At 30.5% G+C, this 12,599-nt stretch overlaps 2 protein-coding genes across 2 annotated transcripts; both read right to left on the bottom strand.

The window, feature by feature from the left end:
- Positions 1 to 238: 238 nt before the first annotated feature.
- Positions 239 to 3,983, bottom strand: LOC11415333 (uncharacterized). Its single transcript, XM_003603857.4, has 2 exons — positions 3,896 to 3,983; positions 239 to 1,530 (listed from the first exon to the last, which is right to left on the bottom strand). The coding sequence occupies exons 1-2, from the start codon at positions 3,935 to 3,937 to the stop codon at positions 493 to 495; spliced, it is 1,080 nt and encodes a 359-aa protein (XP_003603905.1). The 5' UTR covers positions 3,938 to 3,983; the 3' UTR covers positions 239 to 492.
- A 5,575-nt stretch (positions 3,984 to 9,558) lies between these two features.
- Positions 9,559 to 11,846, bottom strand: LOC11422782 (uncharacterized). Its single transcript, XM_003603856.4, has 2 exons — positions 11,733 to 11,846; positions 9,559 to 11,041 (listed from the first exon to the last, which is right to left on the bottom strand). Exons 1-2 carry the CDS (start codon positions 11,772 to 11,774, stop codon positions 9,791 to 9,793), a joined length of 1,293 nt encoding a protein of 430 aa, XP_003603904.2. The 5' UTR covers positions 11,775 to 11,846; the 3' UTR covers positions 9,559 to 9,790.
- Positions 11,847 to 12,599: the final 753 nt, after the last annotated feature.

The following is a 12,599-nucleotide window of genomic DNA, read 5'->3' as shown; positions in this document are numbered from 1 at the left end:
GATTTTGTAAAGTGACATAAGTTAAGACATTTTTTTTTGCAAAGTGCAAAGAAAAAGAGAGTAATGAAGGGTCGAACTTTGTGTACATTGATATAAATGAATGATCATGCTAACGAGCGTCCTTGGAAAATTAATTACGGTATTCATAAAATAAAATTTTATTAATGTAATAATCACACCACATTTTTATACAAGCTTGCTTCTTTTATTTCTTCAAACAATACCCTAACATGCATTCTTCATAAAAGAAATATCCCATATTTTAAAACATCCATCAAGGAAGATATTGATGTCGAAGAAGCATTCCCTTTCACCAAGGACAAGTCCAAGTCCAGTTCTTGGTAAACAACGGGAAGTTCCACCACTGATATCTTAACTTGACAAGAATACAATTATTCAAAAAGCTTAATACAGCATACATGCTAAGTAATCATCGAACATTATGCGGCAATGACTTATTTAATTATAGATTGAAGTAGTGGTCTATTTCATTTATGCATCATATTTAGTGGCACTTGGTCTGGGTTCAACATCAATATTGTTGTCTCCATAAACTGAAACGTTAGATCTTGGTTCAAAATCTTTGGTAACGTTCTTCTTTTTCATAACATCAATGTCATTGTTTTTATACGCTGAAACGTTGGCTCTTGGTTCAAAAGCTTTATTGACTTCTTTATTTTCTGTAACATCGATATCATTGTTTCCATATGTTGAAACGTTGGGTCTTGGTTCAAAATCTTTACTGACTCCTTTATTTTCCTTAACATCAATATCACTATCTCCATAAGCAGAAACATTGGGTCTTGGTTCAAAATCTTTATTGGCTCCTTTATTTTCTGTAACATCAATATTATTGTCTCCATATGCTGAAACGTAATTTGGTCTTGGTTCAAAATCCGTATTGGCTCCTTTATTTTCCTTAACATCAATACCATTGTCTCCATAAGCTGAAACATTTGGTCTTGGTTTGAAATCTTTAACGACTTTCTTCTTTCCCTTAACTTCTACACCATTGTCTCCATATGCTGAAACATTGTATCTTGGTTCAAAATCTTCAGTGATTCCCTTCTTTTTCTTAGCTTCAACGTCATTGTCTCCATAAGCTGAAACATTGGGTCTTGGTTCAAAATCATCAATAACTCCCTTCTTATCCTTAGCATCAATTTCATTTGCTCCATAAGCTGAAACATTAGGTCTTGGTTCAAAGTCTTTGACGACTCTCTTCTTTTCCTCAGCATTAATGTCATTATCTTCATATTTTGAAACATTTGGTCTTGGTTCAAAATTTTTAGTGACTCCCTTCTTTCTCTTAGCACGGATGATGTCATTTTCTATGGTGACTTGTGTGTCTATTACAAATGGCTCTTCACAATCATGTTTAAAACCTTTGAAACACTGCTTTGGAGTCTTGAGATTCTTTTTCGTCTCGGTGTAAAGAAGCCCTTGAATTTCTTTTCGCATGTCTTCATCTTTCATGACTAGTTTTCGATATTGTCCCAAATCTTTTCTTGTTTCTACAATTGCTACAAACTTTATCGCAAAATAAGAAATTAATAAGATATATGAAAAAATAATGGTCTATATGTGCAGTTGTATAGCTCTCTTTTTTAATATAGAATCGTTTAAAAGAGAAATTTATTCCCTAACCGAAAAGGAAAAAACACTCATAATTATTTATTATATTCTTTTTTTTAAGGATAGGGAGATCATATTGAACATCGTAAGCAGTGTTGGAGTTGAGATAAAATGTGGAAGCCTTTTCTAAGCAGCAAAGCCACCATATTAACTTGTATCCTAATAAATTGATCCTAAAATTTGGAAAATCATTGATAATTGTTTTATGTTCCTTAAGAATGCCCCATTTTCTCAAACTGATGAGAGTAGATCTTCTTATCGGGAACATGTCAACCAGAATCTATTGTTCTTTATCCGATAATAACTTCAAGAATATTAGAGATGGTTGATCTACATATTTTTAAAATAATCATTAATTGAGATATTCTTTTAAGAATTTGTTTTCTCATGATGTTTTAGGTTTCTATTCAATAAGAAGTAAAAGTGATTAAAATGACTCTCGGAGAGAAATTTAGGTGGATTGATCTTAAGTGGAGGAGATGTTTTTTGGGGGAGAGCTTGCGATTTTAAGAGAAATAAATGGAACATAATAAACTTTTAAATAGAATTAGTAAATATCAATTATAAGATTACATTAATCAATGTCATATTTATATAATATTTATGTGTTTTTTTATTTTTATTTTGCTATTGGTCAGGTCCCCAACACTCACTTGAATGTTTTGCAGAAAAAAAACACTCACTCAAGTGAATAACCAATGTGAGTCGTATAAGTATGGCTAATTAGCTCAAATAAGAACTTTTTAATTTGAGATTTTTTTATAAAATAATTATATTTAAGGATTTCCAACGAGCTTGCTAATCATTTTTTGGTAAATCAAAAAAGGCATCTTCCGTGCAATGGACCTAATGGTCAAGGGACCAAAATATTTATTATTTGTGTCACACAATCTTGGCAGTTTGTTAATAATGAGAAATAAATAACTTTTTTAGCAAAGAAATAAATTACATTTAAAAAAATGTAAAATCTTATTATAATGAAAATTATTTTAAACACAAGTTTCTGTTGTACAATATATATATATATATATATATATATATATATATATATATATATATATATATATATATATATATAAAGAAGAAATATGATTTTAGGATGACTTTTTATCATTCAGTTGTGCCCTTCATTAACTATTCTTATTACAATTTTACTTTTTTTTAAATATTATTTAAACCTTTAATTAGAAAAGTTGGTTAAATCTCGGTATAATATGAACAATTTCACTATAATAGAAACATGACACGTTGAATCTTTATTTAATTGTGGTATATATACCTATCTATACCTCTATGTGAAGGGGGTACAAGATTTTGGACTGAGTTTTTATCTTCTAATTATACCATTCGGTTAAACTATTTTAATTACAAGTTTATCTTTTGTATTGAATAATACTATTTAAATTTTTAATTAAAAAATCAACTAAATCTCATCTCATTTTAATATAAGCAATTCCACTGCAATATGAATAAAATCTTGGTTTATTGATGTGTTTAGCCCTTGCAATTAGGCGGCATTTAAAAATTCGTCCCTGTAATTGGTAATCCTGGCATTTTAACCCTGCAATTGTTAATCGTTTAAAATTTGGTCCTTGGACCAAATTAATCACTGCCACGTCACTAATTTGATGACGTGGCAATCACTGTCACACATGAAATTTCAATTTTGCCCTTAAGAAGAGGACAAAATATTGAAGAAAGAATTGGAAACCCAGGGGTAAATTTGGAATTTCATGTGGCGTGGCAGTGATTAAGTGGGGAGAGGGACGAAATTTTAAATGATTAACAATTGCAGGGTTAAAATGCCAGGATTAACAATTACAGGGACGAATTTTTAAATGCCGCCTAATTGCAAGGGCTAAACACATCAATAAACCTAAAATCTTTATCTGATTGGGATATATTATTGAAATTTAATAACAAAATAAGATGAAATAAACAAACAATTGAGTGCAATACGATAGCAGAAAGGCAGACAATAATTTTGACGTCAGTGATTATAACGAAATCATAAATGATAAAGAAGATTTAAAAATGATTTTATGGATATAAATAAACACGAAATAACTTATATTTTCCATAAAATTACTCTAAGAAGTACTAATCGATTAACTTTCAGTATCCGGAAGAAAAGACAAAAACTTTCCAACAAGAAAATAATTGTTCAATTAAATGTAAAATATCAGAGGTTTTTTTTATTTTGAAGCATTAGAATTTAGAGTGCACTCTACTAATTGAAACCACGAAAAGTAAAACATACCAAGAAAAGCAAGAGGGGAAATAAAGCAAGAGCAGGTCTCATCTTTGATATTAAAAGCCACTGATTTTATATTTCGATGGAAGTGGATGATTCCTATAACTAATAAATCACCTATTTATAGCTAGAAGATCAGCAATCATCCTCTAAAAAAAAATAAAAAATCAGCAATCATGGTAGATAGCACGTGACCACGTGTGTCTATTATTAATATTAAATTAATATTAAGAATTTGAGGAAATTACACTTTTCTTTTACCTCTTCTTTTATCTTAAAATATATATTTCTCTTCCCTCTTATAAACAAAAAACAATTTTTTAGATAAAAATAAAAAAATTCTGAAAATTAAGTGTTGAATGAGTGTAAAAAAATTAAAACATTTAAATATAACTGCTTAATATTAGACCAGCATTTTGGTTTTAAGATTGTAGGTGCGTCCTAGGAATGACAGCTGGGCAAATCCGGGTTAATTTTGCTTCAACCACCTCCTCTTACTTTTTTTTTTTTTTTAAGGAAAACCACCTCCACTTTGATTATTATTGAGATTTGAAATTGATACTTGTCTGGTGCTTATCACGTGCATCTTGCATCTTTTTTAAATAGGAAAATTAAATATAAAAATAGTTTATTGTAATGTGTGCATTACTTTTAATTTTTAATTAATTGAATGTATAAAATTTTAGAGAAAGTTTCTTCTTTTAAGTTTATTAACATATACTCTATGGGCACAAGTTAACAGTATCCTTTTAAATATTGTATTCATAGAGTACTTACTAATGTCAATATTCTAATTGGTTAGTTTCTATTTAATCACGAATGAAGATTGAAATAAACACAAGTCTCACATTTGATAGGATTAGCATGGTGTGAATTGAAAACGGTAAAAGTGTCATATATTCCCCCCGTCTCATAATATAAGCAAAAAAACTCATTTTCTTTGTCCTAAAATATAAGCAAAAAAGATAAATTTTTATCTTATTTAATCTTTTTTTTTAAATCTTTTTCCCAAGAAAAACTTTTGTTTATTCTCATAAAATTAAACGCAAATTACATTCAATTTTCTCTCTCTTTCACTTTTTCCATAACCAATAGCCAACGAAAATTGTTTTTACATCTTCCTATAATTTTTTTTTAAAGAAAACACAAAAAATTATACTTCAAATTCTTATGTTTTAGTTTTCTTAATAAATGTGATTTTTTTTTTTTTTGCTTATAATTTAGGACGGAGGAAGTATTGAAATGTGTGCATTACTTTTAATTTTTAAGAAGAAACACATTAATAATGTTTGTTTAAAAGGAGAATCACTCTTTCTTTCTTTTTTTTTTTTGAGTAAAAAAGGAGAATCACTCTCACGAGTGTGCCTTGGATACTCATTTTTGTGAACCGAGAGTGCTCAAGAAAATATATATCACATATGCGGTGACGCCATAGGGTTGGGCTTAGGCCAAAGTTTTTTTTATCATTCGAAAATGTTAAATTAATAAATTTTATCATTATCCGGTAGTGCTTTTCTTAACGAACAAGTTTCGTTTAAATCTTATCCAACTAACAATTAAAAGAAAGGCTTAATAGCAGTTTCGCTCCCTAACTTTCACGAATTTGCGATATTGGCCCCCTAAGAAAAAAAAACTACAAAACCGGCCCCTAAGTTTTGCAACTCTGGCAGTTTTGGCCCCCCAATAGCACTTTTTGGTAAAGAAAAATAACACGCGGCGCCTCACTTAAGGTGCCACGTGAGCGTAGACCGAGTCAAAATTGACCTTGGGGGTCAAAACTGCCACATATGCAAAACTTAGGGGACAGTTTTGTAGTTCTTTTTCTTAAGGGATCAAAATCGTAACTTTAGAAAAGTTAGGGGACTAAAACTGCTATTAAGCAACAAAACAAAAAACCAGCCTTATCCGCTTGCGCACTCCAACTTAAGTTTCAAGATTATTTGATCCATGTGTTACTTAAACTAATATGATGAAGTTCATCTCCAGAAAGACTCTAATACTGAAGGAGGATGTGATGCACACTCCATAAATTTGAAAAAATCTTGTTTCAAATTTTCTTTTAAATAATGCAGAGTTTACTCAATCTATAGAAGTTGATTTCAACATCATTACTAAAAATGCGTCTTTGTGGGAGAAGGGTACGCCATTGAAGACATATTTAAATTAAACATTGATAAGAATAAAATTTATGCTTTTATTTATATGTTGTGATTTTAATATTTGACATGTTAGACTCCAACGCATAAATAAACAAATCATTTCTAACTTGAACTGCTTAAGATTAATTCCGAAAATGCCTTTGAATGATTAATAACTTGAGCGGATTAAAGGTGGCTTGGCTTATCAAATTTGATGACAACTACTGATACCGACAGTGTCGCTATAAGTTAGGGGGAACCAAGGTGATCTGAATACCCTGTTCTTCCATCTCTTAACGCTCAAGTAAAAACGTTACAATAGGATTGTTACTCTCCAAAAACAGAAGGGTTATGTTTGGTAACACAAAAAAGTTAACTTATAGTTTGTTGGATTATCTTATAAGCTCGTTAGATGAAAACGTGACGTGTTTGGTAACAAGCTTTTTTCATGAGCTTATAGCGTTTTTTGAAAAGCTATTTCAAGTAGCTTTTTAGCTTATAGCTGGTAGCTTTTTATATTTTCTTCCAACTTTAACCCTATTAATTTAAATTAATTATTTTTTTAATTAAACAACTACTCATGTTCATCTTTATAACCGCCCCATTTTTTCCCTTAAAAAAAATGCAACATAGTTTTTTTTTTAAGGAGCACTTTATATATATATATATATATATATATATATATATATATATATATATATATATATTTTAAGGAAATGCTTTATATTTTGCTATAACTAACCTGCCGTACACCACAAAAAAAATAACTAGCCTATTTTTTTTAAAGGAAAAAATAACTAGTCTTTTGTACGTTGTAAAATTTTATATATTCTAACTCACTTTTTGTTTCCACCTTTCTCTTAATTTTGGGATACATAAAGCAGAGATCAAAATTGTCAGTGATTTTTTTTTTAGGACTAAAGGTCGAAGAATTTTTTTATGGAGACTAAGACCAAAAATTTGAATATTTATAGGGACCAAAAACATATTTAACTATAATTAAAAATATTAAAAAATAAATACATTACAAAAAAATGTGTGTTTATATGTATATTAAAAAAAAAAATGTCATTTTATATTTATCAGCCACTTCAACAACTAATTTTACCAAACACATTATTTTTATTAAGCAAGCTTTTCAGCTATCAGCTATCAGTTATCACTCATCAGCTATCAGCTAACTTATCAGCTATCAGCTAGCTTATAGCTTATTTTTACCGAACAGAGCCAAGGATTCTTAGATTTATGAAGAGGGTGATTAAAAAAAGTTTGTTTCCATTTACTAAGGGACCAATAATAATTATCTTAGCATATTCAGCATGATAGAACTATGTTGATGATCGGTGACGGATAATGAGGTAACCTCATTGAGGTTCAGGTTGCTTTTGTTGAACTATGGGTAATTTATAAGTCTCCATGCCCAAATGATTTCATCTATTTTATTCAAAAGCAACTTTAACACTTTGGATTTTCCTACTTGAAATTTGGCTCGGGGGTGTTTCTCAAATCTGGAAAAGATCAATGACATAAACATAACCCTAACCGCTCTCATCTTAAGGCTGAAGCTCGTTTCAAAGTGAAACGATTTAGCCTCATCGCTATATAGTAATGTTAGCTATAAATTATTTTCAATGGTTGTAGCTCAAATTTTAAGACTTACTTAAAAAAAAAGATAAATTTTAAGACTTATTAGCAAACGGCTTGCATTCTTTGTCATTTGAGTTGTTTTGATGTAGTTGGTTAGAATTCATTTTTAAGATGAATAAGTGGAGTGTTCGGGATTCAAACCTCAATCTCTATATATAATAATAATGTATTGTCCCTGCCAGCTAAACTATGCATTCTCGCGGGAACTTCCCACCTCTAATTTTAATTCTCGTCAATAAAATGTCCGAGTGTTTGGAGTAAAAATTAGTAGTTCTACGATAATGCAATAATACAAGCTCTGCTAGAAAATTGCCACATACCCACGTTAACCTTTAGCCATAGTTCTGGTAAAAAAAATACTCCTTCAGCCATAGAAGTTTACGTCGTGGGTAACATACATATGCAATTAAAACTGTGGGCCTACGAGCTAGATGTTTTCCTCAATTCATTTTCGTTTTTGTTACATTTTCTTTTAAATTGTTCAAACTTCGTTAACAATTTTGTGTATGATTGAGTATCTTCTTGACATGCAAAGTCCTTTAGATGTAGATAATTTTTCTTTTGTAGTTGTTATATAATAGGAAACAAGATAGACATTAATGGTGGGAACTGGAAACACTAGAGTGATATGCTCAAGCACATGAAGCATGAAACACATACAAGGGCCGGTGCAGGTTAATTTCAAAAAGAAGGATCGATTGATCTAAAGGAAATATCGCCATATTTTAACATCTGCCAAGGAAGTTATTAATGTCGAAGAAACATTCTTGTAATCACCAAGACTATATCCTATTCTTGGTAAATGATAGACTTTTAGCAAGTGTATTAAACATGCATCGAAGTAATAAAATAAGTTCGTATCTACGAAGAATGTATTAATCTCAATTTAGCAATAAAGTAAATATTTAGGATGTAAAAATTATTTTGTTTGTAGATTTGATTTGATTGCATAAAATTAAATAAACAGAAAATAAAGATAGTTTTGGAAACTATATATGGAGAGATGAGACTAGGTCTTTCGAGTCATCAATGTTCCCCAAATGGGTATACTGCACCTATTCTTATGAATGATTTTCTAGTTCCACGATAGTTAACAAAATAGTCATAATTCATCCCTTGAGTTAGGACCCTCTTCTCATATTACAGTCCCTAATTCCTTAGGTGAGCTAATATTCTTTGAAGGTTTTAAGCACGTTAACCTAATATCACTAGTAAAGGATTATACATTCCTAGACTAACCATGTTTAGCTAGACATAATCAAATAAGCAAACAACATAAAGAAGAAATTAAACCAATAAAGTTTAGTCGTTGTCGACAGTGCTCCTCAATTTTCTTTCAATTGCCGTTGTTGCTTCCTTAGTGATATGCTTGTTCCCGTTTTTCTTCTCCAACAAGTGCCAAACGTGATTCTTGCCGTAACCGTGATGTCACCATCTTGAATAATTTGCAGCTCTCTCTTTTTTTTTTGAAAGATAATTTGCAGCTCTCTTGTTGCTTCTTTATATAGGTTCATCTAACCCAGCTGCCTTTCCAATTAATCACGTTTTTCTCCTCTTGGATCAACATAGCCCATTAATTAATAGGAATTCTTAATTCCATTACTTCTTGACACCTCCTGTTTTGCTCTTTTTGATCATATTTTCTCTTGCCACATGTTCTTAAAATCGTGTCACGAAATAGCCATCGTGACACGTTTTAACCAATCTTGAATGAACTCATCCTATGTTCCAAATCGTGACACGCTTTTTAGTAATCGTGACACGATGCCCACTTTTCAGTTTCTTCAGTTTTTTCTTACTTTTCTTTCTTTTCTTGTTGCTTAAGATTGCTTGTGAACTCAAAAATATCATAAAAAGACTCTAAAAATAGTGAATGACTGACTGTCATCAGTAAACAAGGAGAAGTTCCTTCATTCAAAAAGCTTAATGCATAATACATATACTAAATATCATTGAACATAAAGTAGCAATGACTTATTAAGTGTATTACATCAGAAATTGAAATAGCATTTTATTTTAATTATTAAAGTTATGCATCATATTTAGTGACTCTTGGCATGCGTTCAAAATCCTTTGTGAACTCGTCATCTTTCTCAGCATCAATGATGTTGTCTTCCTAAGCTGAAATAATGGGTCTTTGTTCAAAATCTTTGGCAGCTTTTTCTTTTTTCTTAGTGTCAACTTCATTGTTACCGTAAGCTGAAATGTTGGGTCTTGATTCAAAATCTTTGATGACTTCATTCGTTTTACTATTATCAATGGCATTGTCTCCATAAGCTGAAATAGTTGGTCTTGGTTGGAAATCGTCAACTGGTTTCTTCATTTTATTAGCATCAATGACATTGTCTCCATAAGCTGAAATGTTGGGTCTTGGCTCAAAATCGTTGGTGACTCCCTTCTTTTCTTTAACATCAATGTCATTGTCTCCATAAGCTGAAATGTTGGTTCTTGGTTCAAAATCTTTGACTTGTTGTTTCTTCATTTCATCAACATCAATGACATTGTCTCCATAAGTTGAAATGTTTGGTCTTGGTTCAAAACCTTCGACTGGTTTCTTCATTTCATCAGCATCAATGACATTGTCTCCATAAGCCGAAATGTTTGGTTTTGGTTTAAAATCTTTAATTGGTTTCTTCATTTCATCATCATCAATGGCATTGTCTCCATAAGCTGAAATATTTGGTCTTGGTTCGAAATCTTTAGTATCTCCCTTCTTTTCATTAACATCAATGTCATTGTCTCCAAAAGCTGAAATGTTGGGTCTTGGTTCAAAATCTTTACTTTTTTTAACATCAATGTCATTTTCTCCATAAGCTGAAATGTTTGGTCTTGGTTGGAAATATTCAACTGGTTTCTTCATTTTATTATCATCAATGACATTGTCTCCATAAGCTGAAATGTTGGGTCTTGGCTCAAAATCGTTGGTGGCTCCCTTATTTTCCTTAACATCAATGTCATTGTCTCCATAAGCTGAAATATTGGGTCTTGGTTCAAAATCTTTGACTGGTTTCTTCTTTTCATCAGCATCAATGACATTTTCTCCATAAGCTGAAATATTAGGTCTAGGTTCAAAATCTTTAATGGCTCCATTCTTTTCTTTTACATCAATGTCATTGTCTCCATAAGCTGAAATGTTGGACCTTGGTTCAAAGTCTTTGACATCTTGCTTACTGCCATCATTTTTATATGCCGAAATATTACGCCTTGGTTCAATATCCTCTCCAAACACTTTCTTTTCTAAGGTCTTGAGATTACTTTTAGTGTTGGCGCTAAGGAGTCCTTGAATTTCTTCTGGCATGTTTTGATCTTTCATGAATAATTTCCAATATTCTCCCAGATTATTTCTTGATTCTACGATTTCTACAAACTTTATTGTAAAAAAAATAAAATAAAATAAGCCAAAGGAAGAAAGCAATGGTCAAAATAGTGTTTATATATATTTAATTATTGTATGAAGTTTTTCTCCAAAAAGTTTATAACATATATATATATATATATATATATATATATATATATATATATATATATATATATGAATTAGGATCCGTTGACACCTGGTGTCAACGGATTGGTTGACACCAAATCCTTTCCGTCCATTTATGTTAATCCAAAGGCTAATATTTATCCGCATAAAATCTCACGTAAGCCGTTCTTTTCTGATTGCACAGGATAATTTTTTTCTTTTTCTTTCGTCAATAAAGCATTTTTTTTAAGCATTACAATGCATTATATACTACTCCCTCTATCCCATAATAACTGAATCGTTTGCAAAAAAATTGTCCCAAAATAACTGAGTAATTTTACTTTTCAATACAATATTAATTACTTTTTTTCTCTTTATAACCTTAATTAATATTGTTTTCCTCATTCTCAATTCAATATATTCCACTTTACATTTATGATAATGGAGAATGCACCCATACTTAACAAAATCACTTAAAATCATTTTTCTATCTTCTTTATTTATACAATTTTTCTTAATATTTATGAAATGAATAAATGATTCAAGTTAATTCAGAATCGAGGAAGTAACCGAAACCATGAAAAGTAAAACATACCAAGATAAGCATGAGAGGCAATAAAGCAAGAGCAGATCTCATCTTCTTAAGAATCAGCAAAAGCCTCTGTACTGTATGTGTCTGACTTTATGTTTGGATGGCAATGGATGATCCCTATAACTAGTGAATCACCTATTTATAGCAATATTCTCAACACTGATGAGAGATAGTACGTGACCACGTGTGTCGGTTATTCATAGCACGTGCGTCGGTTATGTCAAACTAATTTCACCACCGATTTCTCACGTTTTAAGTTTAACACTATTCTTTTGTTAAAGAAAAAATATTAACACTAATCCTTTATTAAGTGGTAGTGTGTGTATGTATATATATATATATATATATATATATATATATGATGTCTGAAGTTAAATTAGCTGATCAAAATTGACACACAAGAGAATTGAACATCAAGAAAAACACGTTTTAAAGTCTCAAATCAACACAAACAGACCGATTCAAGTGACGACTGATGATGTTGTAGATTTAATTTCACTGTCTTCATTATACACAAAAAAGAGTTTAACAATAAATTTAAGGGTCTTTTTGTCAAAAAAAATAAAAAATAATTTAAGGGTCTTGCTCACAATGTCTTTAGGGCACACGTGTTAAGGATTCAATAAATGAAAACAACTGATAACTTTGTTGTAGAAAGAGTTGCTTTTTGATATTTCAATGTGTTGAATACATAAATTTTAAGATAAATTTTTTATTTTAATCTTCTTATTAAGTGCTCTAAGAGCACTTGTTAGCATTTACCATAATTTTTTCGTCCTAAACCTCTAAGAAGAGAATTCATCCGTCCTTGAACAACAGATGCCGTTGACAAATCCACATAAGATTAAAAATAATGTATAAATGAATAAG

The sequence above is a fragment of the Medicago truncatula genome, chromosome 3 (assembly GCF_003473485.1).
Source record: "Medicago truncatula cultivar Jemalong A17 chromosome 3, MtrunA17r5.0-ANR, whole genome shotgun sequence".
In the NCBI taxonomy this organism is placed as follows: Eukaryota; Viridiplantae; Streptophyta; class Magnoliopsida; order Fabales; family Fabaceae; genus Medicago; species Medicago truncatula.
This window is presented reverse-complemented; position numbering and strand designations above follow the sequence as displayed.